General features: G+C 45.8%; 1 protein-coding gene and 1 long non-coding RNA gene across 12 annotated transcripts in view; one reads left to right on the top strand and one right to left on the bottom strand.

The window, feature by feature from the left end:
- Positions 1–14,076, bottom strand: part of LOC138689703 (protein LYRIC-like) — a 29,001-nt gene extending 14,925 nt beyond the window's left edge. For 2 of the 9 annotated variants that reach the window (XR_011328603.1, XM_069805723.1), the window contains exons 1-4: positions 13,545–14,071; positions 3,581–3,640; positions 2,496–2,586; positions 961–1,029 (exon numbers count right to left, since the gene is read on the bottom strand). Coding sequence is in view for 8 of the 9 variants with exons in the window: in XM_069805723.1 (XP_069661824.1) it covers positions 961–1,029; positions 2,496–2,586; positions 3,581–3,640; positions 13,545–13,883 (559 nt within the window). In the remaining variant the exon portion in view is untranslated. Of the gene's footprint in view, positions 1–960; positions 1,030–2,495; positions 2,587–3,580; positions 3,641–10,993; positions 12,295–13,544 lie in introns of those variants that run through there. The other 7 variants (XM_069805720.1, XM_069805722.1, XM_069805727.1 and 4 more) reach the window with 6 other exon arrangements.
- Positions 14,077–14,221: 145 nt separating this feature from the next.
- LOC138689702 (uncharacterized) lies at positions 14,222–27,456 on the top strand. 3 transcript variants are annotated; one of them, XR_011328601.1, is made up of 4 exons: positions 14,222–16,375; positions 17,546–17,741; positions 17,896–18,010; positions 19,090–27,456. It is a non-coding gene; the product is annotated as an uncharacterized lncRNA (long non-coding RNA). The 3 variants fall into 3 exon arrangements; XR_011328602.1 differs by having other exon boundaries at positions 14,222–17,741; positions 19,090–23,213; positions 23,991–27,456; XR_011328600.1 differs by having other exon boundaries at positions 14,222–17,741.
- Positions 27,457–27,471: the final 15 nt, after the last annotated feature.

The raw sequence follows: 27,471 nt of genomic DNA, 5'->3' as shown, positions 1-27,471 counted from the left end.
AAATGTGGACCCATGTACTTTGCTGGGGAGCAAGTAGAGACCTCAGCACCTTAGGCCCTTAGAGACTGTCATGCAGATATTTAACTCTTGATAATCCAAACTCTTGATATTTAACTATATAATCCAAATAATAAAGTGGTCCCAAAATGTCTGTATATTTTTAAATTAAAATTTGCTGTTCACTTACCCTGATGTTCAATTTTAGTGGAGCATCTGAGAGCATTTTAAGACAGTCTTATTGCAGACAGTGCACAAACACCCACATTTTTCCACCTGTCTTCCAACGCCAAACTTCTATCTTAGCTTCTAAATTACTCTAATATATTAAACTTACAGGTTTCTCTATTATATTAATCATTTTATCACAGCTAATTAAAACATTTCCGAATGCCTTGATTCCATGACCTGCTTTCATACAGCGATTATAATAACATAATTAGTAGATATGTATATAGGTGTAAGTGCATGGCAGACACTTTGAAATCCCCAGAGGAAAAATGTGAAGTGAGCACAAAGCATTGTTTCATTTTATCTCATTAGGATAAGAGTATATCACCCTTTTACAGCTGTTTACTCTGAGAAGGCCTGGATTAAAGAACCTGTTTGGAACTGCGCAAATTACACAGGTTTTTATATATCCACTGTCAGAAAACTTCATCTATCAAGTCACGCAAAAGTAACTAATCCATATTACACCAAACCTTTAGCAGATCTCAGATCTAACAGACATTTGCTTTCCAAGTCCTATGGGTAATACTATGTGTTTTAGTGAAAGCCTGGAGTAAAGGCGAGATCCCGAGTAAGAGCACCCAAAGCTGTCTTTTCCTAAGTAAACAGCCTAAATAGGTGCAAAGATTTTGCTGCCAAACGATGAATAGAGCAAACAGAAAGATGCTGGGCAGTGAGAAGGGGTGACAAGCCCAGCTGGATCAGGTGTGTAAACTGAGCCTCCACATTTACCTTTTCGTTTCAGCCTTTCCTTCCTTAAGTGTCTCTTTTCTCGGCTGCTGATCTTGGTCTGCCAAACTCCTACAACAAAGACCACAGTTCAGCTGAAGTTAGCAAGAAACTTCCTTTACTGCCTTCATTGCTTAGCACCAAGGTAAATAGCTATATGATAGTTTCGGATGCTGGCTCTAAAAGTGGCATCAGGGCAGCGACTGCTACCTGGTCTTGGGCAGCATCTTCCCTGCGTGCAGCCCTTGCTGTCTCTGCAGAAACATGTTAGATAAGAAATTCCCATCATGAACCTGTCTGTCGTGTGTCCTGACTCATGTAACTGCACATATTCTTCTGTCATTTGTGTCAGCCTGATGTGACACCCCTTTCCCTCAGGGAATATGTCACAACAGAACATCAGCCGCCTTGTACGTCTGACAGTGAGAGAAATTCCTGAAAATCTTAACCATCAAACAAGGCTTCGGTTTACTGGCTTTCTCTAGCCCTGAGCATACCCTATGACTTATTCTGCAATGTGGAGACCCTCTGCCATGCAGCTGATTTCCACACACATTCATTCACACCGACGGGGCCACGTTCGGCTTCCACCCATGCTCTCCGTGACCCAAGAAGTCAGGGGAGGGACTGGCAAAAATGGTTAATAAAGGGAAAAACACAGTCCCTGGTTCACTAAGACAAACACTTCCTTTCTCGGAAGCATCCCTGAATAACACATGAAACAGTTCAGCTGGCTCATCTGTTCAAAAAACGAAACACCCGTTTGACAAAAGCCTCTGCTGTTTCCCCTTCTCCTCCAGCAGCCTTGCAGGCGTTCTGCTCCTGACACAAGAGCCCACAGGGAGGACTCTGGTCCAACAGCAGCGAGGGCTTCTCTAGCTCTCACCACCGCACTAATCACATTATAATCTTTTAAGCCCAGAAAAGCTTAGAATTTGTTGTTTTCAATATGACCCTTGGTGGGGGGAGGCGGAGAGGGGCTCATGGAATGCAATGTATTTTCCAATGAAATTCTAGCTGCCTGAGCCTTGCTAGCCTCTGCCAGATTTCTCTGCAGATTTGCTTGCAACCAAAGATCTTGGCTCTGTCCACGGGTGTGCTGGAAATTGGCTGTATACTACCCCAGCGCCTTTACCAGCCTCAATCATGGGCACAGCAAAAACGCTGCCGGGGAAGACCGCAGCTTCAGCTGCGCGTCAGCATGGCAGAGGCTGCAGGATTGAAGTCAGAGCATGAAGACAGGAACCCGCTACCCAGTGGACCTCTGACCACTTCAGAAATGCTTCCTCATCTGCAGATTTGCCATCCCTGTGAATGTGGTAAGGACCTGAGAAGTGTGGCAGGAAAGCACATGGTCCCTGTCCGTGTAGTTACACGTAGTAAGGAGCAGATAATAGAATTAACTCTCAAAGTGGCAATTCTACCCAATAATGCAGAACACTAGAATAGTAAAGAAGACCTCCCTTTTGAAATATTTCATCCCATGTTATTATTTGGTAATATAAATCAGATAACAGAAGAACCAGATCTTTTGTTACCTTCCTCCTCTTGCAGTTTGTCTTTTTCCACAGAAAGCAAATCTTTTGGCACCTCCTTGTCTGAGCACTGGGCTTTCCTCTTCTTCTTAGGCTATAGTACACAGGAGATAGATGGCAGAAAGATAAAACTAAAAAAAGGTATTTGTTACATTTCATCAAGAAGAAAAAAAGAGTCAGGGCAATAGTTTTGAAATGGAGACCGTATGGTGGAGTCTTTAAGTGGGTGCAAAAGTCTTCCTGAGCAGACTTTATTGCAAACTCCAAACCAACGAATGCTATAGCTTTGGCCTACAAAATTTGACTTATCTGCTAGGTTAGAAAGCTCACGTTTTAATTCAGGCAGCTGCTCTATAGTAAGATTTGCATTCATCATTCCTAACACCTAATTTTCTTCCTGTGAAGGAGGAAAACCTAAAATGATTCACCGCCTGTACAATCAGCAACACTGAAATCAAGAGTTAGGACCCTGCCTATGCTTAACCAAAAAAACGCTCATGGAACAGCCTATTGTTAATGAAGGTATCTGCAGTCTCCACTCATCTGAAAGGGCATAGCATTGGCTGAGGCCTTTCTCATGCGGCTTGATGAAACAGTAGAGCTAACCTTAAGCCTTCTATTTTGAATGTTCTAGTTTTAACATAGCGGTTCTTGACTTTTCCAAGGCCGGATACCCCTGCCAGGAACACGCTTCCCTGCCCAGGCTGGGGGGCTGCTCTTCACTTGCTGTGTGCTGTAAAGCACAGACACTTTCCTCCACACCAGTACAAGTGCTCAATGCCCACGAGAAAACCCTCGCCCAGACCCAAGGAAATGTCCTGTGTCAGAGCTGGAACTGAAATACAGGAGATCCCAGCTCCCTCTTCTGGGCTTGGACCACGAGACCATCCCATTTGTGGTGACAGTGACAAGCACCACAGAGTGAGGGTGCCAGAGTTACTAGGTCTTATGTTCCCAAGTCATCTCCTTAAGTGCTCCAACAACGGGAACAGCAAATTATCTTTAAAAAGGACTACCAAATAAGGAACACTCTTAAAACAAGTGTCTCTTGAAAGTTTATATATTAACTCTAAAACTCTTACTGGTACCTTGAGGAGCTTTTTCTCTCTGCTGTTGGCTGATGTTCTAAGCTGGCCATTCACTGGAACCTAGAAGAGGGACAGTAAAAAAATGCATTACGGAATTTGTATGTTCATGGGTGTGTATGTATAAATATATATATATATGCATACAATTATTTTAATACGTTTTTGTAATACATATGATAGGCTGAAAGACACAGCTAAAAAACCTCCAGTACAAATCTGGGCTAGAATTTGTGGCCTTGTTCCAATCTGAGTTAATTTATTCCAAATTAATTAGTGTTAGCTAAGCCTTTATGAATGTAAATCCAGAAACCCCACATAGATTTATTCCAAAGCAGACATATTTGTGGTTTATCCTAAGATTTGTCTAGGATCAAAGTTGTTTTTCAAATAGGGTAAGCCTGTCTTAAAAAAGCAGCATAGACAGGAGAAGGCTTATTTTAATTCTTGTTTACTGGTTGGGGTGGACCTTATGTTCCCCCTCAAGTGTATCTGACCAACTAAATGAATAGCTTTCATCCTACCTAGATCCTGTAAAGTAAACCAAGAAAGTTTAAGGACTTTTCAAATTACAGTTTGATTAATGACTCGGCTGTCTCAGAATTCACTGGCAACGGCCAACCTCCAGCTACAGGGGTGGGAGGGTGTAAATCTGCAGCTGAGACAGCAAGGGCCGTGCCAGCAAGGGCCACTGCGTGTTACACAGAGGCAGCAGCATCCAAGAGAAGGCAGACCCCCCTCCCACAGGTGCCTGCCTCTGTTTCCCCCTGACACACAGCCGGCACCCCCTCCCAAGCTGCTGCTGAAGGAGCTTCAGGTGCCTGCGGTCCTCTTGGGGAAGGGAAGACCACCGATGCTTTCCACCGTCTACTCCTCCTCCCCACCCTCACCGGTCACCTCTGTCCCCCAGACACTGTGGCAGAGGTTAACCACACGCACGCTACAGGACGAAACCTGCTCTGACTGAGCGGCAGAAGAGCGGGACCCGCTCTGCGCTCTCACAGATGCTGTCGCAGGGCTGAAGAATAACACCTGCAATTAACGGAGAGACAGAAAACAGCACGCTCTGGGAAGCACTGCACGGTATATCAGGAATGCTAAAACCTGGCTTGTTTTTTTTTTTTTTAAAAAATGCTCACTGGGTGGCCACATCCCTTTAGGCGATGGGGACACCACCCCAGATGTGAGAAGCAAAAAGGCTCAGAGCCACCTTGCGACGGGCGAGATTGCAGCTCTCACATGGACACACGAGGCAACTCTTTTCCACAGAGCAACAAGTCTGCGTGTGTGTTATCCCAAAGACACTCCAAAACATCGTCAGGACTTGAAGCAGCTTCTTCCGAGAGATGAACCAGAGTTATTTCTCAGACACCAAAAAAATAATCTCTGCTGACGTTTGCATTGATTAGTTGCCAGCAAATAAAACCCTGTGGGTGATTGCCCATGCCTGTTCGCAGCAAAGCCAGCAGGGCTGCAGTCCTTCAGCCTGTTAATGCTTACTTCTTTGGTATTTTGGAGATTTTAGAGCTATTTTTCACAAGTCTCAGAAAGGTCTGATTTGAAGTGCACGTTAAAGACAGCATGACAGGCACCTGCAAGCTGGCAAATGCTTCGTCCCTGCAGGTGCTTGCTTGGAAACCTGGACCAGTTACCAGCTCGTGGTGAACAAGGGTGTGAGCCTGGACCTAGCAGGCTGGCGTTCAACTGACACACCGCAGTTATGAGGAGGAGAAGCCCCCAAATTGTGCACTTTGCAACATACCACTCTGAACACAGACAACACCAATTCTGGGGAGAAAATCCCACTCTGCCTGCAGCAGGGAGGGAGGCGGCTCTCACATAGGATGGGAGACATAAAACACAAAACCCAGGGGAATTTTGGGGAAAATTCGAGCCACCTTTAGATATGGCAGATCTTGCACTTACACTATTCTTTCTTTCTCAGCATATGCTTCTGTCCAATTAAATGTGTGAAAATACAAATAGATCGTGTCTTAGTGAAAAACAATTCCTTTGCAATATAAAATGTTGGGGGGGCAGGGGCATTACTTCCCACTATATGACACAGGACTTCAGGAAAACTGAATTTTATGGGATGAATACAAGAAGGGATGATTGGGGGAAGCCACACAACATGTAAGCGCAATATTCCTTTCCAACCTCAACAAACCCTGGTGATTTCCCAGCTCGTGTAACAAAATCTTCACCCCGTTTTCTAAAGGCCGTGCAAATGGACCTCCTAAATTCCGGCACTTTCAGCAAGACCTCCACCATCGGGAACAGAAACAGCAGCACCAACTTAGGAGGCAAGGAGGAGGATGCTTTTTTGCCTTCTTTCAGACACACACAGAGGATAAGAGACATCGCACCTCCTGTTAGCCTCTCTTTACATTAAGATGCTTCTGCAAGCATGAGGGACTACAAACAGAGAGGAGGAGCTGTCAAGATTAAGGACACACAACTGTCTTCTTCCCCCAGGCTGCCATCAGTGAGCAGAGCCCCAGGCTGTACAGAGCCCTCACAGAGGCAGGGAGAACTCCAGAGGGAAAATGTTGAGTGCAACAGAGAATTAGGGAAGATGCAAACTATATTGGCTCTGACAGACTTGTCTCAGCTGGGGCAGGATCACGTTCCTGGACCTTCTCTCTGTATAAATGACAGCAAGCAAGAAGCTGGAAAAACTGCAGCACTTTGTTTTAATGCTTTGCCAATCTGACTGCTTTTACCAGACAAGCACAACATTTCCTACTTAAATGATATTTCATGTGCTAGTCAAACATCCCTCTCTCTCTCCATCACTGACTAAGAGGTTAAAAATATACTGTTGACAGTCCTTTACTATATCCCAGGGGTCTTCATGATGACTGACCGGGTATGCAGCCCTAAGTACCCGCCGGGGGCTCCTGAACCTTGCTGCATCCTTCCTAATGAGCAGCTGAGTGCAAGAAAAAGACCAAACCTGAGCACTGACTGATGAACACCAAATAGCCCACCACCCCGGTGATGCTCTTCTTTCAAACCTGAAATATTTGTTGCTTCTCCACCATCCTTCAGGAACAGAAGCAACTCCCTTCTTTTCATCACCAAGTATTTTTACCGAGTTCAGATTCTTTTCAGCGGAAAGGTATTATTCTAGCCTGACCTTTTGTATTAAATCCTGCCTTTATCCAGCCCCTTTTCAGGCAGTAAGCCGGCTGTATGGCTCAGGAACCCCACCCCACCCTATTCTTCCCTTTCGAAGCCCTTAGGATACAGGATTAGTCATGCCTCTTTATCATGCCGTTTGGCCATTCTGAAAAGGCAAAAGGAATTTTCATGATTTTATTGCACTTAATCTAATGGACTCATTAAAGAGAAATGAATTTTGTCAGGGTAATTTTTTTCTTAATGAAAAATGTAGTTTTGTACAGGGACAACACGTCTAAACCCAGCGCATTAAGTGACTGTATAAAGTCATCAGTGCAATTCCAAATACATTAAATATATGCTGAGAAACAGAATCAGGACTTTTAGTGGAATCAGACTTAGCATATTAATTTCTACTCACATTCTGTGGAACAATAGAAAGATTATTTTTAGTTCATGGCCATTTGGTTGGTGACCCAGTGGAACAGGATTTCCCCCCCACCCCCTGCCTTTTTTTCCTTCTTATGTAACCTAAGGTTATATTTCTGATGATTGCTCTGAAACCTTTATTCTCTTGAGCTAGCATTTAATTTATTTTACGCTGTTAATATTATTCTACATAAAGTCACAAAGAAAGAAGGCAAAGTAAGTGATAGGTCTTCATATGTTAAAAAACACTGGGTTTAATCATTAATGTATAAACCATGTATTCAAAGCCATAAAACTGTGCCCCTAGACACTTACCTTTATGCATTTCAATAGTTTCGTAAGACTAATCATTTTTACAAAACTAAGTACCTTTGTAAGCATCTATCAGATAAGGAAGACTGCTTTCAAATCTCAGTGCCACCAACTGGTTACAGGATTAATTAAAAATTTTGTGAACATTAGCTTCAGGTTCACTAACTGCCCTTCGTCCCACTTGGGGAAGGTGCTTAAAATTGCCTTCCTTAAGAAGGCATGCAAAGGTTTCCCCAGTAGAGGGATACTAGGACAAAATAAACTCAGCGTATGAAACCCAAGGGGAGCTATTATATGCTTCACACATTGGAAATCAGGGAATTCATTTAAGAACATGAATAAAGATTCAGAAAATTGTTTTCAGCTAACACTTTCAGAAAACTCGAATTATGTGGGTTGGACGCTGGAAATGAAAGGAAGCAAAAACTACCCCATTCTGGCAGGGGGTCTGTGAACACAAAACCATTTCCAGATTTAAGAAATACTTCAATTAAATTGTTTCCTAGTACTCATTCCCAGCGCAAAACCCAATATTTTTTCACCTTATGTTACACCACAAGATAAATGTGGTGGACTTAGACCAAAAGGCGACACTGGTACAGCAAAAAGCAGCACCAGCATGTACTAAATTAAAAAAAAAAAAAAGGCAGGAGGGAGGAGGGGAGAAAAGAACAAAAAAGAAAAGGACTTTCTAACTGAGGCACTAAATAACCTCCCTGAAACACGCTGTGTTACTACTGAACAAGATATCACTGCACTCTTCAGCTTTCTCAGTAGACCTTCAACAAGGTGAAAACTGAGCAGGAGGTCTTCATCTCTCTCAGCATCCTCTGGAAGATCTGGTCTTCGCTTCCTACGCTACGTGCTATGAGTCGGATATTTGCAATACCGCTTGCAGTCCACTGTTTGCTCTCTGAAGATGGGTTCTTCCCTCCTGCACACAGAAGCACAGGCTTAGCCACTGGGTAAGCAAACCAGAGCGCTGCTGCGGCCGGCCAACAGCTTGTATTGCTCCATCAGCAGACAATGAGCAATCGGCGTGACAAACGCGTTGGGAAATAAAGCAGCACACTGAGTTTCATCCATTCTGAATCAGATTTTCATAAATGGAAGCAGACATGCTGGCCAGTCGGGCTTTGCCACATGGTCCTGTGCCGATGATGGACTTCAGCCTGGGAGACTGACCTCCTAAACCAATAGGAACCAGGTGAATGGGAAAGGACAAGCCTGCGTTTGTCAGAGGAGAAAGGATGGGGTTTAGGCAGAGCAGGACTCCACCAGAGACACAGGAAGGCACCAGCTTCAAAGAAAATTAATCATTCAGTCCTAACAGCTAGAGAAACGATAACGCAATGGCAGTTTCCGCTAAGGTGACAATGGGAAGCCACAAAAACATACTTTGTTTGTTAGCAAAGCAAACAGGCTCTTCACGCATGGCAGAAAAACGTAAAGGCACTTCTTTGGGCCATGCCCGCTCGCAACACTACACACACATACCTGCAAAGGAGAGGGAAAAAAGAGCAGGATCTTGGTTTGTGATCAATATTGTAAAAGTTAATCACCTTATTATTAATAGCTATTATTGAGATGTGTTAATACAAAGTTTTCCCTGACAAAATCACTTCAGACAAATGTGTTCCCAGTAAGAAAGAAGAGTCTGTTGGAAGGGAAAATCACATGGGAAATACACTCAATGAATAGACAGAGTTATATGGGAAATACGCACAGGGAATATGCAAAATTTTTCCCTTCGCTTAAGGCGCCCAGCAGAGGAAAGAAAGAGGTGGTGTTCCCTTCAAGTGGATGCTCCAAGAACCTTGGGAAAATGATCTGAGCCACCAGCACAGAAAACCTGTTCCTCTGCACATATTTGCAGGGATGAAGTTGCCCATAGGAACCCCTTGAGCACTAACAGGTAACAAATACAGGCTGATGACAAGTAGCAGGAGCCAGAACTGCAGCTGTAGCCATTCATATCTGAAGGCAATTCCAAGAGAAAAATTAGAGAAGCAGCCCTAAGATGCTGCCGCCTGCGTTATATATTGTCCCGCTGGCCAGCCTTCCCAGGATACGCGAGAGGCCACACACAGCAGCCATAAATACGGGGAGCTGACAGGTACCTGCCTCAGCTCACCTGCTCTTACCTTCTGACAAGATGTCTGGGGAAAGACAGAAGAGTTTCCCCAGTGTGAGCGGATTAAAACCACCGTTGCAAAGAGGGATGAAGAAATCCGTTTCCTGGAATTTGCTATTCTAATTAGTTAGAGCAGCATTACAACAAGGGATCAAGGCTCCATTTTGTGGAGGCAATTACCAAAGTCCAACACCTTTCCAGGATACTTCCGAACTCAATTCTCATCCGAGACAGCTGTATGAAAATAATTGTGCAGCCCTGTTGCATTGGCATGAAGATTATCGTGTCACCTGAAAAGGTAGGAGAAAAGGTCTATCTGCATGCCTCTGGAGCTGAGGGCATTGATCTTTAGTTCTGGTGCTGTTAAGCCACCCCTGCAAGAGGCAAAAAGTATCTCCAGTTTATAAAGACACTTCTGAAAAGCGGAAAGCTTTCTTTTGGGATGTATCAGATAATACGTATTTTTATAAGTTGCCTAAGGAAGATGGTATCACTGCATTTGTGCAAAAAGTGCTTCTTTTGAACTGACCAGTTTGCAGAACAACCCAAAACCTCTGAATAAACGCAAACCCCAAAACTCAACAGCAATCTTGTTTGCATCAGTTGGCTTCCAACAAGTCTTGTTAGCAATTTCCTAGAAGACTCTTTATTAGGGAAAAGGCTATCCTGAAAAAGAATAAACACTCTCCAGCATAATTTCTAGAGATTTTTTGTGTGTGTGACAACAGCCAGAATATCGCTTGTTATGTGTGATGCATAATGAGATTACATTCAAGATGTGCTTGTATGACTGTGTTGAGGCCATGCATCCATTTGAACAAAGTTTGTTCAACAGACTTAATTTCACATGGGCTGTGACAGCAATTCAGACTGGGTCTTACAGCGCCCAGCCTGCTCCGAGACTAGAAATCACTCCATCCTGTTACTCTGCTACACGCAAAATTAACACGTAGTGAGATGAAAGGCTCGCAAGCTGACCGCCAGCAGCACCGGCATCGGGAGAGACTAACGTAGTCGTGCACCGTTGCGTTTGAGTGACGTGGAGCTGGGAAGGATTTGGATGGAGGTGGCTGGGAGGGCTGGGCTGTGGCTGGGAGCTGCAGCCCGGGCAGGAGCCCCACAGGGAGCTGAGGGCACCCTGGGCAGGCGCTGGCTGCCTCTTGCTGCGGGGGATCGGGGCACGCAGAGGGAAGGCGATCAGTCCGACATCAGAGGAACTGCAGCCCTGCAAGAGCAGATCCCCCGGGAAGGCAGTCTCACAGCCCACCCAGGGGGCAGCGGCTGGGAATCACCGACAAACACACATTTCCAAACTGAAAAAATAATTAACCACCTAGTTTCTTTTAATTAAGATCTTGACTTATCCACCATTCCAGGATACGCAGATGTTTGGCTGCTGGGATGTATCAACACACCTGAGCACTGGAGGCGATTCGTCTCTTGGCTTCACACCTCAGCAGGCGGCAGAGAGGGGCTCCCATCCTGCAATACCTGTGCACCCCAGCTTATGGCATTGGCCACGTCTATGGACGGAAGACTTTGTTATTAATATCTCTCAGGCTGCCTCGGTAGAGATTTTCATATGCAAATTTGGGCATATTAAAGGTGTTCTGCTGTTCTGGCATCCTTGCATCCGCTAAGTGCCGAAGCAGCATGCAGCGTTTTACACTTACGTAAGGAGATAAAGTTTTTGCCTCAAGGATACGATGTTCCAAAGACAGAGATAACATGATGGGAAATGACAAGGAGCAGTGGAGAAAGCAAAAGGGGGTAGGGAAAAGAAAGCAAAAGAGACAAATAGAGTGGAGAAAGGGCAGGGTACTGTCACGTGCCTGAGTTTTTCATTTCAGCATGTAAGACGTTTTCCCTCGGTTATCTTTCTTTAGGATCTTTTAAGTTATTTTTCTTGATCAGCCTCTTCTCATCCTCCACCTCCTTAGGACCATGTTTTGCCTCCTCTGCACTTACAGAATAACCAGTGGGTCTCATATAGAGGATAATGCTACTCTCTGTAAATGCAACTGCTGAAGTCCAGCCCATAAAGAGTAGGAATCGCTCAGTGCAGCAAAAGACGAGATTAATGATAGAAACCGCAGATGACTGTAAACAAATTTATCCCTTCAGTTTCTCTCTTTCTCCTCTTCTTTAGTTTCTGTTATTCAGGCCTGTGAGGTACAGCATCTCTGACCAGAAAATATCTATTCGAATCAATGTCTTCAGCTTGAACTAATAACCCCGCCACCATTACAGCACCAGGTCTGTCTCTGACAACAACGTGGGTGTCTACCCCTTTCTGTCCCACATTGCCTCCAATAATTGGTGTCTCTGCAAAATTTTAATTCATTCTGCAGCCAAGTCATCTAGTATCGATGATTATAAAGCTATAATAAAATTGTTAATGAAATCCCTCTTCATCCCTTGACACAGGCAGTTCTGTTTGGATTGCTTTTTGATTTTTTACTAATTCCGGGATACCTATGCTGTCGGGCCACGATTCTGCTCTCACTGATGAAAGACAAAATACACTAAAATGGAATAGCCTATTAAAATGTAACTACAATACAACTAAAAGTTAAAACTTCCATGACAGAATAATAAACCCGTGAAAACTAGTGTTATGATGGAAAGCCTGACACATTTGTGTTCATGAAGAACAAAACCACCTATTTTATAGCCCACCTAAAAAACCCCTGCAAATTAATTTTGTTTGTCTTTCTCAGAAGTGAGACCTAGGAGATACTAGTAACAGACAAAAATGTTCAGAAATGCTTGATGTATTAATTTTAAGTACATACTTACTTATGTTCAGTATGTTGTCCTGAGAGCTTTACTTCCCATATCGCAATACCTTGGTCAAATTGTTTTCTGTAATTTATGCTGAGATTTTCTGCTACAGAGAGCTTACAGCAAGTCAGTGACACAATCATGACAACGTCATATGGAAACCTGATCGCAGTGCATCATGTCAAACTCACAACATATACTCAACAAGGTGCTCGCAGCTACAAGAACATATTAATGCGATAATAGTATTAGTAGCTGACATACATATTAGTAGCTCACAGCTACTAGCACATATTAATGCAATAAAAATGAAGCTTCGATTCAGAGGAAATACACATTATTAGCACATTGTATTAACGCCACAGCAGAGATACTATACTCATGTTGCCCTTCTTAATATGATGGACATTAACGGGAGTTTTCTTAATTCCCTGCAAACAGGATCAAGCCCATATAGAGTTACAGTGTTAGACAAAGCGGCAGAAGAAAGGCCAATACCAGCAATCCCAGGCTCTAGCAACCTGCTGCCTTGCACTGTAATCCTGATGCCACCACAGGGCTCAGAGAGGAATGCTGAGCCCCCTAAACCACCCAAAGAGGTTTGGGGGGCTGCATCTCTAGGCAAGACAGGCTGCTGAGGTGTGCGAGATGGGATGAGAGGGGATCGGATGGGATGGGACGGGATGGGATGAGATGGGATAGGGTGAGGTAGGGTGGGATGGGATGGGATGAGATGGGATGGGATGGGGTGGGATGGGATGGGATGAGATGAGATGGGATAGGGTGAGGTAGGGTGGGATGGGATGGGATGGGATGGGATGGGATAGGGTGAGGTAGGGTGGGATGGGATGGGATGAGATGGGATGGGATGGGGTGGGATGGGATGGGATGAGATGAGATGGGATAGGGTGAGGTAGGGTGGGATGGGATGGGATGGGATGGGATGAGATGGGATGAGATGAGATGGGATAGGATGAGGTGGGGTGGGATAGGATGAGGTGGGGTGGGATGGGATGGGATGGCTGTAGCCCGGCGGGGCTGGGAGCAGAGGGTGCACCCCGGGCTGCCCGGCGGGGCTGCAGAAAGCGAGACAGGCAGGAGGAGAAGACGCTGGGGAGGAGAGAGGGAAGGATGCTGGTCCCCGGGGAGACCCCCGTGAGCCGCCCCCCCCGCCGCCCTTACCTGCGCCGTGCGCCTTTGTTCCTCCGGCTGCCGCGCCGGCAGCGCCGCGGCCGCCCCCGCGGGGCCATCCTCCTCCTCCTCCTCCCCCTCCTCCTCCTCTTCCTCCTCCTCCTCCTCCTCCTCCTCCTCCTCCCGCGCCTTCCCGGCGGCGCGGCGGCGGCGGCGGCGCCCCCCCTGCTCGGCCCGGCCTCGCCGCAGGACCCCCCGCAGGACCAGCAGCGCGGCCGCCCCCAGCACCAGCGCCGGCCAGAGCAGGGCCAGCAGCCGCCCCGGCAGCCCCGCGGCCGCCGGCACCAGCTCCCCCGCTCCCAGCGCCAGCCGCACGGCCGGACCCAGCATGGCCGACCCCGGGGCCGCCGCCGGTTCCCCCCCACCCCCCGCCGGGGAGAGGCGGGCTGGGGGCGGAGGGGGGGGGGATGCTCCGCTCCGCTCCGCTCCGCCGCGCACGGAAAGTTGTTGCCGGCGCCGCGCCGGCTGCCGCAGGGGGGAGCGGGCAGCAGTGCGGCTGCGGGGCCGGGCCGGGCGGAGGAGCCGAGGAGGGGGGGTCCGGGGGGGGTGAGGACACGTCGGTGCTGACGGGAGTCTCGTTGCGAAGGGTTTGGCCGGGAGGGCGGGGGGACGGGGACGGACGCCGGGCGCTGCGTGGGGGGGCTCTTGCGTGGGGAGGGGGGGAAGGAGTTAATGCGTGGGATGAGGTTCTGCTGTGGAAGGAGGAAAGCGGTGAAGGGAACGCGGCCGCGGTGCGGTCCCAAGCAGCGGGGCTGCGGGGCACCGGCATCGGTTTGGGGGCGGGTGTCTGGTCGAGGCGCAGCGATGGTGGCAAGTGATGCGTTTGTCCAAAATTCTCCCGTCCAGGCAGAAGACTTTTTAGGAATGTGCTTCTGTTCTCAGGCGCCGTTACTACTATCTCGTTATCGAGCAACATCCCTGTGGTGATTCCAAGGATTGCCCGTGTAACGCGGCACATGATGCGTTCTCGTCTAGCGCTGATCCTGGGGGAAATAACAGTTTATCACCGCTAGCAGAACGCTAAGCAGAGCGCCCCAAACCACAAACCTCTTTGCTTTGCTGGATGGAAAATTTCTCCACCCCCCTGATGAATAAGGGCAGGTGATGCTCTCAGAAAGTCTTTTTTCAAAGTCTTAGAGCTTCTTTTAAAGTGACAAGTTGTATTTGATCTTGGCCACTCTAGAGGGACAACCTCTGAGAAATACGCAGTGAATAGCAATGGAGGGAAGGAACAAGCCCCTAATTCAGAAATGCGTCTCTCGGCACAGTCGTGTTTCACACCTGGCACAAACTCTGTGGGACTCGCCAGGGCGAGGGGGCGTTACTACAAAGACAACAGTAAGTAAATTGTATAGCATAAAAGATCATATTTGTAGTAAACCCAGCGCAGAGAAGGGGTTGGTAAGGGAATGCTCTTTGGCCCGGCTTTATTTCACACCCAGTGGGGACTGCTGTCTCCTGAGTGCGGATCCAAGCGCTGGAGCTCAAACCCAAACACATACCCATGCAAGAGACAGCGATGGGGAAGGCTCGTTATCCATCCTTCCGTTGGATTGCCAACTCCTCAGGGATGAAAGATTTATTATTCCCATGTCCCGGGCCTAATTCCAACTCATCCTGAACAAGTCTAGGTTTTGAAAGCACCATGAGGTGTCCTAGCACTCTAGAAATTTCCGGACAAAATTCAGGAAGATTGTTGATAAAATGAGGTGCTGAATGGCTTTATGGGGAGAAGCAGGTTTGGGGAGGGAGGGAGAAATGCTTAATATACAGGAGAGTGCTGCGGGGTTATGGTGGTACTTCGCATGCTGTTGGAATGGCAAGCTTCTGTTTAAACATAGATCCCACAAATGATCTGTTTTCTGTCTGCCTGTCTCGTCCTGCCTACCTTCTAAAGTTCAGCACTGACTAATCTTGTGGTCTGAAACCTCAGAAATGTCAGTGGTTTTGTTTCTAGCCCTGATACTGATTTCTCAGGAGAATATGCCTGCCTTGTACCTATCTGGAGCCCTAAGCTGGTAACTGCGTAGTCATGTGCAAATGTCAGAGACAGGGTGCTTCCCCTGAAGTTAAAAAATGACAGTTACATGATTAGTTTTATGACATTTTAATTTGATACTTGTCTTCCCCCCCCCCCATCTTGATTTCTCTGTTCATAAAATGAAGATACATCTCTCCAGGTCTGAGCTGTTAAAAAGCATACAATCTATACCTCGGATCATAAATAAATATCACTACTTTCAGCTCATCTAAATTAGTTTGCTTTTCTTTTTCCCAAGGAACCATAAGCTGAAAGACATTTCAGGAGTCAGCATTGCTTAACTGACTATGAGATTACTGCTTTGCACCATTCCTTTCTGGTTTGGGGGGTTTTTTTCCCCTCCGCAAAATAGAGGCAATTACTGTGGCTGGTCTGTAATGGCATTTATTTTCAAAGATAAGCATCACCATATTAGACCTTTTTCTAGTATTAATACAGGCTAACTTGACAGCATATCACTTACAGTATTGGTCGATGAAAATAGCACAAATTATCATGATGTCATGTTATAAGGAAAGCCTGAAACTTTATTGCAAGCCTGAGAAGATATTTTCCTATTTATGTGTGACTCGTTGCAAATGTCTGATGGGGAGTTGTTCTCCATTCAGACACAGAAGGAAAGTCCAATGATCAGGAGCTGGAACCATCTATTTGTTGCAGATCAAAATGCAGTTGCTGTACACTGACAAAACAGTCCAGTCGCTAATGCCTAATGGGCTTTATTTGAACCTGACTGCTTCTGCGTGCAGCATTAGTCATTCGAGGTGCTGAAATGATGAAGGTAGGCTTTGGGAGTTTTTCTGGGGAAAAAATCCAGTCTTATTAATATTTAAATGTTTCATGAAAACAGTTTGATTTTGACAAAACCAGATCACAATTGGAAAAAAAAAAAAAGGCAAAAATCTTTATGGGGGCAGTTTTCACGGTAAAAGCAAACCAGAGTTTTCTAGCTGAAATTAAAGCATAAATTTTTATTTCAGTTTTCTGTTGAACTGTGAAAAAAAAGAAATTTTCTGAAAAAGTAGGGAACAAAATAATTGTTTTAATAACATTTCACAGAAATTGTAAGGTCCTGACCTGACACATTAGCAGTAGACTTAAGGAGTCACCCACGGAAGCTAAGAGAAGTACCCTACTCTGACGCTGCTGTGCTTCATCACCAGCAACAGATGTGATAGAAAAATTAGTAATTTCAAACAAGTCAGAGATGTAAAGAGGAAGCTTTTAAACTAGCTCAGCAAAAACACCTTTCAAGGGGCAGCGAGAAGACCTTTTGGCAGTATTTAATACTCTTTAATCAGCTTCCCTTAGCTGGCAGTTCAGAAAACCCTAGCTGAAACAAGGCAGGTGAATTTTCTTTCTAACAGCTGCTCAGAAAACCTTGAGTGAGGGGAGAGAACGAGCTGTGTCTTCCCTGCTAGAAGCAATCGGTGCTTACTGCGTTGTTCGGAACAGACCATTCTCGTAAAACTTCGTCCTCCCCTCTCTAAGCCTGTGGGAATTTGGGGTAACTACATGGAAAACAATGGGGTTTTGCACCGGTTTGAGTGACAGGGAGCAGCTCTCCTTTCGGTAGCTGGTTTCTGAGCCCTCGTTCGGGAGCTGTTTCTGGGGAGCACCGTGCGGACACAGGCGGGACGATGCTCGGACGCGGCTGAGATCAAAGCGCAGGTCTCCATTTCAGGCATTCGTGGGTAATGAAACGCAGAGCGAGGACGTGTCCCCCGGGCAGCGACTCCTGCCATGGGGCCCCGCTCCCGGCTGCACCCTCTTGCTGGGCTGTACCGAAGCTAATTGACAGGCTGAGACGATCTCACAACCCGCGGCTTATTTACAGGCTCGAAGGGGCATTCGCACCGAATCCCGAGGTTCGTCTGCTGTTGCGCAGCAGATGAATTCTAACGTATTTGTGTAATTCACAAACTTTTCCTGTTTTTTCTCCTGTCCGAAGCCCTGGTGCACTAGTGACTTTCCATGGACACACGTGAAGCTGATGAACTACCTAGCTTGCTTAGCCTATCGATGAGGAAACTGAGGACCGTGCTAGCTGCACGCCTGGCAAAAGTGTGACAATAACCAGTAATGAGAGAGGAGTGCTCCATCTGGTCAGACTCTTCAGCTCCTTGCATGGCTGCCCACGTGGCCAGGTATTTGCCATTAAATAAGACGATTAATTCCTTGACAAGTTGATATCTGGCGTAGCAGTCCGGCATTTCCTTTTGGCATATGTGGCTGCTTTGAGGAATGCAGCTTTATAGATTTTTACTAATTATCTAATAGCTTTTCAATCTCTTGTTTCAGTACGTGGAACTGGTGTTAATTAGTTGCAGATCTTCAGCATACCATTCTTAACTGATTCCCCTAGTAAATATGTTTAACACTTGCCTTGGTTTCCTGTACATGATTCATTCGGTTGGTAAGTGATCCATCTTTGTTTGCTGTCAAAGTCTTTGAGTTGGAAGAGGTCTTGAATCATGTTACTTGGCTTTTCTGAATAGGAAGAAGAAATAGAGTCAAATAAGCACGCAGTGGTAATGCAATCAAAGAAGAACCATGGCCTGGGTTTCTTTCACTAATAAAAAGTTGTGTAAGCTTCAATTTCCCTTTCATTTTCATAAAGAACATGCTGGAATCATCTATTTAGCCAAAGATGTGAAATTAAAACAAAGAAACAAAAACATCTTGAAAGGAGGAAAGAAGGCACTTTCCCAGCTTATGTGTTAATTAAGACCAGTCAAAGAAAACTGCTTCAAAAGGAAGGAGGAAGCCAGCGGTAAGCACGGCTGCAACTGCTTTTAATAGGCTACAGCAATGACATGCATGGCAGACAAAGTCATAGCAGGCATTAATGCAACAATGTCAGTTCAAAGGGTACAGTGAAAAAGTCAGAGGCAAACCTGAAGCTACTGAATAGTAAAATTGTCTCACTAGCAGTTTGTCAGCAACAGCATGGGACAAAGGAACTTGTTTAGCAGAACACGATCATCCTGAGAACTATAAACACTGCTGGTTTAAAGATAAAATCAAAGGCCTTGAGAGCAAAGCAGAAGTAGACATAAAAATATGCATAGTTGGCTTTCCTGAAGGCAAAGAGCTTTGCATCGCTGTCAAACAATTCAGAAAGAAGCTGTTAAGTGCCCCAGGTCGCTCTTGTACCCTTAGCACCCGCTCTTCCCCTGGATGAAAGCCTGTGCAAAGCTGCATGAATATACAGCACCACTGGTAGGTTTTCTGCACATCCCATCAGCAGTGGAGATCTGGGAATCTGGCAGGAGAATTTATTCCCTTCTCCTCTACAAAAAAGCTGAGTGCAACCTACAACAGACCATTATAAATATTTTATACAATAGAAAAATAGATTTGTCTATTCAGCAGCAGGAGACAGGACTGTTATTATGTTCTTTACATGCATATTTCTTCTCAGTGCTGTTCAGCCTGTGTCTCTGACCCAGCTGTCTGGGAAACCAGCTGGTAATTTTCTGTTTCTTTTGACAGGCAGTTCAAGCTCTTGCTTTAAAAACTTCCTAGGTCCCTTTATCAGAGATCGGCAGCACGTGTGCATTTTTTCAAGATGATGACTACAAGGAAGTCTCCTAAAATCAAGATAAGTGTCTGTCCTTGCTTTATGCCAAACTGGCGCGCGACACAGTGAACACAGAGTAAATCAGTGATGACACGCAGTTTAGTGCTATCAAAAACAGCATTCAGAGAGATGCAGCTGACACACTGGAGGGAAGCGATCGTTACCCTCAGGGAGGCTTCAGTGTCAAAAACCTACGGATACGTATCCACTGATAAAAGGGTGGCTTATGCTACAGTGTTCAGACCACATCATATTCTCATGCGATCTAGGTATCAAAGGCCACAAAGGTTTCTCTAGATATGTTCCCATAATCTCTGTATCTGGAGAGGATCTTCCACTTTGATCTGGAGACATGAAGGTCTGACACAAGTAGTGCATCCACCACATCCTTCATGGTTTCTTCTCATGTTTAGTCATCCTCCATGTGAAAAAACCTACATCTTGTTGCTAACTTAATGTTATCTAGTTCCAGTTTTCCACCACTGATTCTGTGATTTTCTCTGTCAGATAGCCTTCTCGTAGCTGTTGTATTCTTCCTGAGAAAGTGCTTCGGTGTCACAAGTGTGTTACCTCTTCAACTCACTTCTGACAAATAAAAGATATTAAATCTCTTTATAGGTCTCACCAAAAGGCATTTCCACCAGATCTTGTGCTATTTTTGGAGGCTTTTATTTTGCACGTCCCCTTGACATCCTTTTCTGCGTCATCATATGGAGAAGTAATATTCAGCCTCTTGAACCTGTTCACTTGTTCCTAGCATATATATTGTGGGATCATTTTAGCTCTATTTTCCTCACCAACACATTAGGGGCTCCAGTGGAGCTGCCTGCTCATGTTTTTCCTGCTTCCTAGCCAGTTTAGTAATTTCAGTTCAAAAATATTTATTGGATTACTAGAGTAAATGGCATCCACAAACTAGCAGGACTTGTTGGTTGCCAGCAGGTGACTGCCCCGTACTTGGTTCCTTCCCCTGCAAAGGAGAAATAATGTTTCTACAGCACTTAGTCTATCTTGTCAGCTCTGACTAATCTCATCACAATGTTGGGAAGAAGAAGGTTAATCTTTTTGTGATTAACAGGGAATCTGGAGCACTTACAGATAGATCTTTCTACGGATACTGAAGAGATTTATGGTTGTTGCATAGGCTGGTAGCCTTGGTCAGTATGATAACATTAACAGACAAAACCCTGATGCCTTAGTGTTGCTTTCAGACAGTCTGTCCCATCGTATCTGTATGGCAAGTGTGGTCACTGGATTAAAATTTGCTTCTGCACTGTTCGCAGTATCACTTTCTGTAGTGAAGGATTATCGTAAATGCATTTGATTTCTTATATTCCTGGCATACCTCCTGCAAATAAAAGTAGCTTACGGAGGCTGTATTTTAATGGTGCTCTGTAGGTACATGCCTATTTGTTCTGGCCACAGTACACATGGAGCTGGTTGCTCAGACCTGGTTTGTGTTCAGTGCTTTCCCACTGGAGGCAGAGAAATTGTGAGTCTGGCTGTAAAAGACCACAGCGAGGTACCCAGAGCTGGTCCATCACTGGAGCTCGTGTTCCAGAGGGACAGCCAGGGGAGCTGGGGTGAATCGTCTCGGCATGGGGAGTCAGACCTGAGACTTATGGGGCTGCTGCCCCCCAGATGTAACCTGGTCATAGATGACTTATTGCTTTGTCTTCTCTTCCTTTAATCCCAGGTCTCCTTATACCTGAAGGATATCATCCTTCCTGGGCATCGCTGTTCAGACAAGCCCCAAAAATTCAGACATTGCAGATTGCTGTGGTCTTCCGGATGTGCAGAAATCAGTGCTCAGTTCATAAGTGTCCTATGAGTGAACCCTGTATGCCCAGGGAGCTTTGCTGGCCTTTGCCTAAGACGAAACGCGTGACCCTGGTTCCTTCAAAGGCAATGTCACAGCAAAGGGCTGAGTCTCTTCCACGGTCGGTAGTTGCCTGGGATGCACGTGTTAGCACAAAGGTTTGTTTTAGTGAAGGCTCTGTCCTGTGAGCAGTCAGGTTGAACGCCTGGAGTCATCACGAAGAAGCTTCTAGATCTGGCTCTGCAGAAGAAATCTCTATTAATGACTAAGCACTGGGGTTTTTCAAACTGCTGTTTTGTCTAGATCCCAGGCTTGTGTCCCTGAGTTGTGCCCCGAGGATCCAGCCAGTGTCAGAGCAACCTGCAGGATTCGGTGGGGTTGCTGCTCCTCTGCTCACCCTGCCCAAAAAAACACAGCCTCTTGAGATGAACCCAACAATTTTTTGTCTCCTTCCGTAACACAGGGAGCCACAATTTCACCATAAGGCATGTGACAATGCAAGCAATGACGGCAATGATTTCCCATTTTATAATTGCCATGGCAACTATATCATAACTTAGACTGGCAGCGTTTATTTTCTGGGGTTGTCTCTCTTAAAACATGACATAATTTAGCATTCAAAGCCATCCCACCACCCTGTTCTCGCACCACCCTGCCAGCCGTGCCATACGACAACGTTTTGTTGCAGCAGTGCTTTTGGAGATCCCATGCATAGGGTTACTTGTTCCTCCATGTTTCTTCCCAAATAATGCAGCATTTCAGAAGGGAGGGCTGCATTTGGTAGGTGTTTTTCAGACAGGAGTATCTTGTAATTTTCCGAGCCTCTGTAGGAGTGCGTGTTTAAGCCAAGCTCAAGTCCTTTAGCTGTTCCCTACACCCCAGGTTCCTTTCATGTAACATTTTCCTAAATTTAGGGTATTGAGCTTAAATTCACTGTATAAGGCATCTCCTTATGCGACGAGATGGCTCTTTTCTCAGCTATCAATAACTGTGCTGCCCACAGCTTACCGTGCCCTTTAGCTACCATGCAAAACATGCAATTCAACACATGCAAAACAGGGCACTAAAATCTGTTTACCCAGCGTGGATCAGAGGCGGTCCTGTTTTTAAGCCTAGCTTGGGAATGTGGGTAGCAAAGCGTCTCAGGAGGAGGAGGTCCAGGCTGGAAATGGTGGGCAGCCACAGCAAGGCAGGACAAGGTTTCTGCCTGAGCCGTGCTGCTGCTGGGCAGAGCCATGGTGGCCTTGAGAGGGGCAGGCGGCTCCATGCCCGGGTCCACCCGCTGAAGAGAAATCGGCAGCGACGGCTGGACCCCGAGGCCTCTCTCCGGGAGGAGCTGGCTTCCCATCACGGCTTGTTCCTGCCGAAGCCCTCGCGGTCAAAAAGTCACAGCTCATTCTGCCTCCTGCTTTCAGCCCTCTTGTTTCATTTCTAGTCCTGCCGTTGATCCAAGGCCCTCTCCGAAACCTCCTGAAGTCAGGGAAACTGGGAAAGGTCTTCAGCATCATGTAACCTCTTAACAGCTCTCCTCTAATTAGCCTCAGGTTACAGGGAGCACGGAGGGGGGGAAGGCAGCTCCCACAGAAAAAGGGTTTGGAGTGGACGGCACGTCCTGTGGGAAAAGCTCAAATCCTGGAAGGAAATGCTGGCCATCATTATGTCAAGGGTCTCTGCTGACACTTCATCATGTTTCTGTTTGAAAATGAATCATTTGCTGTTACAAGCAAGTTCTAAGATGATTAAATGAAGCGGAGGACGGACAGCAATATTAGCCACATTTTCAGTCTGCAAAACGGATTTTTTTTTTTAATGTTCTTGATATTTTCCATTTTACTTCTCAACTAGAAAACATAACCTTCTGGTTTACATGCCCCCTGGGGGCCATGGTCACCTCCCAGCTCTGCTGGGTAACTCTGGCCAAGCCATTTCAGCTCAGGAGTTAATGGCTTTGCTTTCACATCCTTCATCTGCTTGTCTCCTCAGATCAGCGTTCCTCAAACTCCACCAGCCCATGGGCTACAAGAGGCAACAAGTTTTCCAGGCAACACCACCCTTTGCTCTCCCTGTGAGCCTCAGTTTTAACTTCTGAATTTCCTGTGCCTGTGAGTAGCATTGGGGCAGGTTCCCGCAAGCCGTGGGCTAGTGTGGTGATGTTTCAGCGCAGGAGCTGTTGATGGACACCTAAAGCCTTGGAGGAGCACTGGTGTCGTGCCAGCTGTGAGTATTAATGATGCTTATTGATCTGGGAGTTCTTCATGCTGTAGAGAGAAAAACAAGCCTAAATCCTGAAGCAGGCGGGATTTAAGGCGTATGCCTCTCAGTATTTCTAACCAGCCTGTTTAAACAGTTTCTTGCATGGTGTGCCGGCCTTTTTCCATTTGATGCCTAGGCATATACCTCCCCCTCATTATACAGTCTAGATGCCAAAGATGCCAGGTCCTACAACTCTCAGTAGCAAACCTATTAACTAACTGCTAACATAATTTTGTGTCTAAAATGTAAGACATTTCCTTTCCTAGTAGTGTCAGTAGATAACATGCTAGTGATGTGAGGCAGTCGGATGTAATTATAACAGGAACCAGGAGTGGGATTAAAAAGTTCCAGGTCAGTTGTGTCTCTTGAATTACGACTTTGTCCCCCTGGGGAACTCATTCGTATACCAACTACCTGATTCCCTGAGCTGCCATAGACAGGTATGGAGCACAGCGTGCCTGTTCTGCAGTGACTGCCAGGTAGGTGCCCCTTGTTGAAATTTTTAAATTGAAAATACATTTGGCATGACTTCCCTCACCAGTCCTCCCTGGTGGACCTTTGAGCTCAGAAATGCTCCTGCAGAGGATGTGGGTTAACCTTGTGAGGAATCTGACTACCCAGATGCACAGACGTTTTCAGTTTTCCCAAAATGGTATTGCTTTCATGTTGTCAGATAAGAGATACTTGTGGTTAAGAGTGTAATGCAGTTTCAATAATAAATATCTCTATTGTTCAGTCTAGTTTTCAAAAGCGCTGTGATCCCAGTAGCATGTAAACAACGGGAACTAAAATATAATATAAGGCAGTGGTCGGCGTTCAGTCCTTGTTCTTGATCTTCTCATGCTCATGCACAAGCAGCCCCTCTGAGATGCTGATCTACAAATGATGAGAGTCTTCAACAAGCTCCAAGAACAGAAACTAGTACTTTATTTCAATTTTCAGCAGCTAATTTTCAGACTCATTTACCACACTGCTGACCAAACCACCACTGCTGAGTTAGCACTTGGGGGAGGGCACTTGGATGTGGTGGAGATGGCACCAATCTAAGCCCCAGCTAAGGTAATACTCACCTGAGCAGAGTATTTATTCCAAAACTGATCGATTCAGAAAACTGATGGCATTTTGAACTTGCTTAGCACTTTTTTACTGGGAATTCAACATGCCCTGATGGACCAATCCTGCTGTGTGCTGGCTGTGTCGAAGCCCTGATAAAAATGCTGCTTCCCAGTGGAGGACATTCAGTTCGTATCTCAGCCACATGATTCATCACCACGTTAAAGCTGTCACAGCTTGCTCCAAATGCACAAATGTGGGGCCTCTACAGGAGGGTGAAATGCTGTCCTGAAATACTGCCCTGGTACTCCTTACTGTACAACTGTATCAGCTCTGCACAATATATACCCTAATTCACTCTGCCTCCCAATGGGACCAATTAGATTATTTGCAGTACTATGGTGATGTGCCTGTGCTGTTTCCAGATCAAGAAATGCCTTGTTTGGTACTAGTGAGGAGGTCTGCACTGGACTGCCCAAAGAAGTACTCTGTGCTATGGGAAGCCACCAGCAGACAGTACTGCATGTGCCTTAAGGACTGGGCATGTGATGCATTTGATACATGGTCCTGTGTGAATGCACAGATGAGGGGTCAGGACATCACAGGCTGTTAAGATGCCATTGCAAGAGTCTGGAAATAACTCTTTGCAAGATCAGACCTTGAAAGCAGAGCATTGCCTGCAACCCCAGACCTCTTGCCCAGCAGAGCCCAAATAACAGCCTTAAGTCAGATGAAAGTTTTGGAGCCCTGAGCACAGGACCACTGTGTGAGACCTAAGAGAGTCCATCTGTGTGATTAGAAACACAGCTGGGATAACTGTGTTACTAACTCATGTACCAAGACAGCTTCCAGACAAAAGTAGGCAGGGCTAATGCAATCCAGTGGGCCATATTTTCCTCACCTTGGGAAAACACTTCTGTGAGCAAGTGAATTTCTTGACTCTCAGGGATGGCAGTAGCCTCATCATGAGGATCAGGCAGGGGCAGTGACAGACTAGGCCATGGGACATCCTAACAATTATTTTGGTTTTAAACCACTTTTTGAGACCCAGCATCCCCATGTTGCTGAGGGATGCTCCCCACTGCCCTTGAGAAGCTGTGGTGCCCTTTGCTCCTCGTTTTGTGGGGCCAATCTCCAACATATCTCTTCCATTCCCGCTCAGTTCACCTGGAGCTACAGCCTGACTCAACAGCAATTGTGATGGTACCTAGAGCTAGCAAATATGCTGGGAAGCTGAAATTGCCCATTCCTTAGTTGTCTGTGCACTTATCTACTCATGGAACTGAAGAGCAAAAAGGAGGTTCAATTTTCCATTAAAATTTCATAATGCAGAATAAGGCCCTGCATCCTGTGTGCGTCATACCACCTTTGATAAAATTACTTCTGAGAGACAGGGACAGAGGGAGGCCCTTACGTGTCCGTGCCAGAGCAGAGCCCTTCAAAACAGGGGAATGAACGGTCTTGGGACGGTTGAAGCCTCTGACGGGGATGGCAGGCAGAGTCACCCTACATCTGTCCTTCACATGGGAACAAAATCACAGTCGTGCGCGGGCAGACTGTGGGAGCTGGCGGTTGCAGACTGTGCACACCCAGGGAAATTTGCAATTCCAACAGCAGATGGCACAGTCCTAAAACTAAACTCAGCCTGCGAGGCAGCACGGGGAAACACTGCCTGGGCTGCGAATGTGAAAGCTCCTGCAAGAGGATCCTGTGGAGTCAGTCTACTGATCTGTCAACATAAGCAAACTGCCTTGAAAATAGTGTATTTTCTCTTCAGGAGAAACCATTTATAAAAGAAACTGCATATATGAGACAATCTGGTAGTGGTGAGTTTACTTTAAGACTCTCAAGTACAGCTGACAGCTTAAATGTAATTATAAGGGTTTTGGCATCCATGCCTCATAAAGCACTCTTCTAATTATCCTTGTATGATCTAGAAACAATTCATAGTGGCCACAGATACAAAGAAATTCTATTTACTGGAAGGAAAGTGAAACTCCACAACAATTTAATTGAACAGTAATGTCTTAAATTTGCTTTCCTGCGGACATAATCCTTTTGTGTTTCTTAGCCATAATCCAGAATCTTACAGAATTAGGCATAAAAATCGTGTTCTGTTACATTTGGAATTTTATGAACTAAGTGAGATTTGAGTATATCAACCCCAAAGCCCCCAGCCCTGTACATATGAGAAAAGCAGTGCAGCAGACTTGGCACTTTGGTTCCATTAGCATCAACAAGATTGTTGGGCAAATACACTTATTTTGGCACTTTTTTTACAAACTTGCAGAATAAAACCTAGAGATCGTCCCTCAATAGGCAGTATGGTAAGCCTGGATGTATAATCCAGGACAACCATTTCATGATGTTTAAGGAATTAAGAAACTAATCCATCCTTTTGATGCACTAAGGAATTGCTAGAGGAATTGTCTAGTGGTTAGATCAGGAAACTGTGAGTCAAGGCATCTGTTCCCCCCTTTGTCAGTGAATCATTTCCTCTTCTTCGAGTCCCACAAAACACCCAGACAGAATCTGTCCCCAAGTAAAATAAACTGTCTACCAGATTTGGTCCCCGTGTAGCTCCCAGGCTACTGCCTGTGGTAGAAGCTCTATCGTGTGTTAGAATCTGAAAGCTTTAACCGTCAAAAGAGAAGGACGTGTTGTGGTCCTGTATGTGAATTTTCCCTCTGCACAGAGCCCAGAGCTCTGTTATCAGCTGCCCTGTGATAGCACATAGAATCTTAGCATGGTCCTCATTTTGGTAGATGTCGTAGAAGTGCAGAGAAAAAGACTTTTCCAGTGCTAAGAAGCATGTAGTTTATATTAGTAACATTTAAGGACTGGACTATCCACCTCGGTTAAGGATCTGGTGACTTTCTTGCAGTTAGGAAGAGGCTGCTGTATTCAGAGAGAGATTCAACCCACAAATTTTCAGTCTTTTCCCTAGGATAGGATGAATTGTTTTCTGGAGCTGTCTGTCTCCTCTGTTTATAGAAGGAAATGTCAAGTGATTTTACTCCTAACTTACTGCCTCAGTTCAGTGCTTGAATGGCCATCCTTGACTCCTGCTGTAGGCGTCAGAGCACATTAAGCACCAATTCCTTAAGTTTAACAAAAGTGTATTTGCGGCTGTGTTGTGCTTTCAACAACTACATTTGCTACACATTCC

Source organism: Haliaeetus albicilla, chromosome 18 (assembly GCF_947461875.1).
Source record: "Haliaeetus albicilla chromosome 18, bHalAlb1.1, whole genome shotgun sequence".
In the NCBI taxonomy this organism is placed as follows: domain Eukaryota; kingdom Metazoa; phylum Chordata; class Aves; order Accipitriformes; family Accipitridae; genus Haliaeetus; species Haliaeetus albicilla.
The sequence above is the reverse complement of the archived record's forward strand: the minus strand, read 5'-3'. Positions and strand labels throughout refer to the sequence as shown.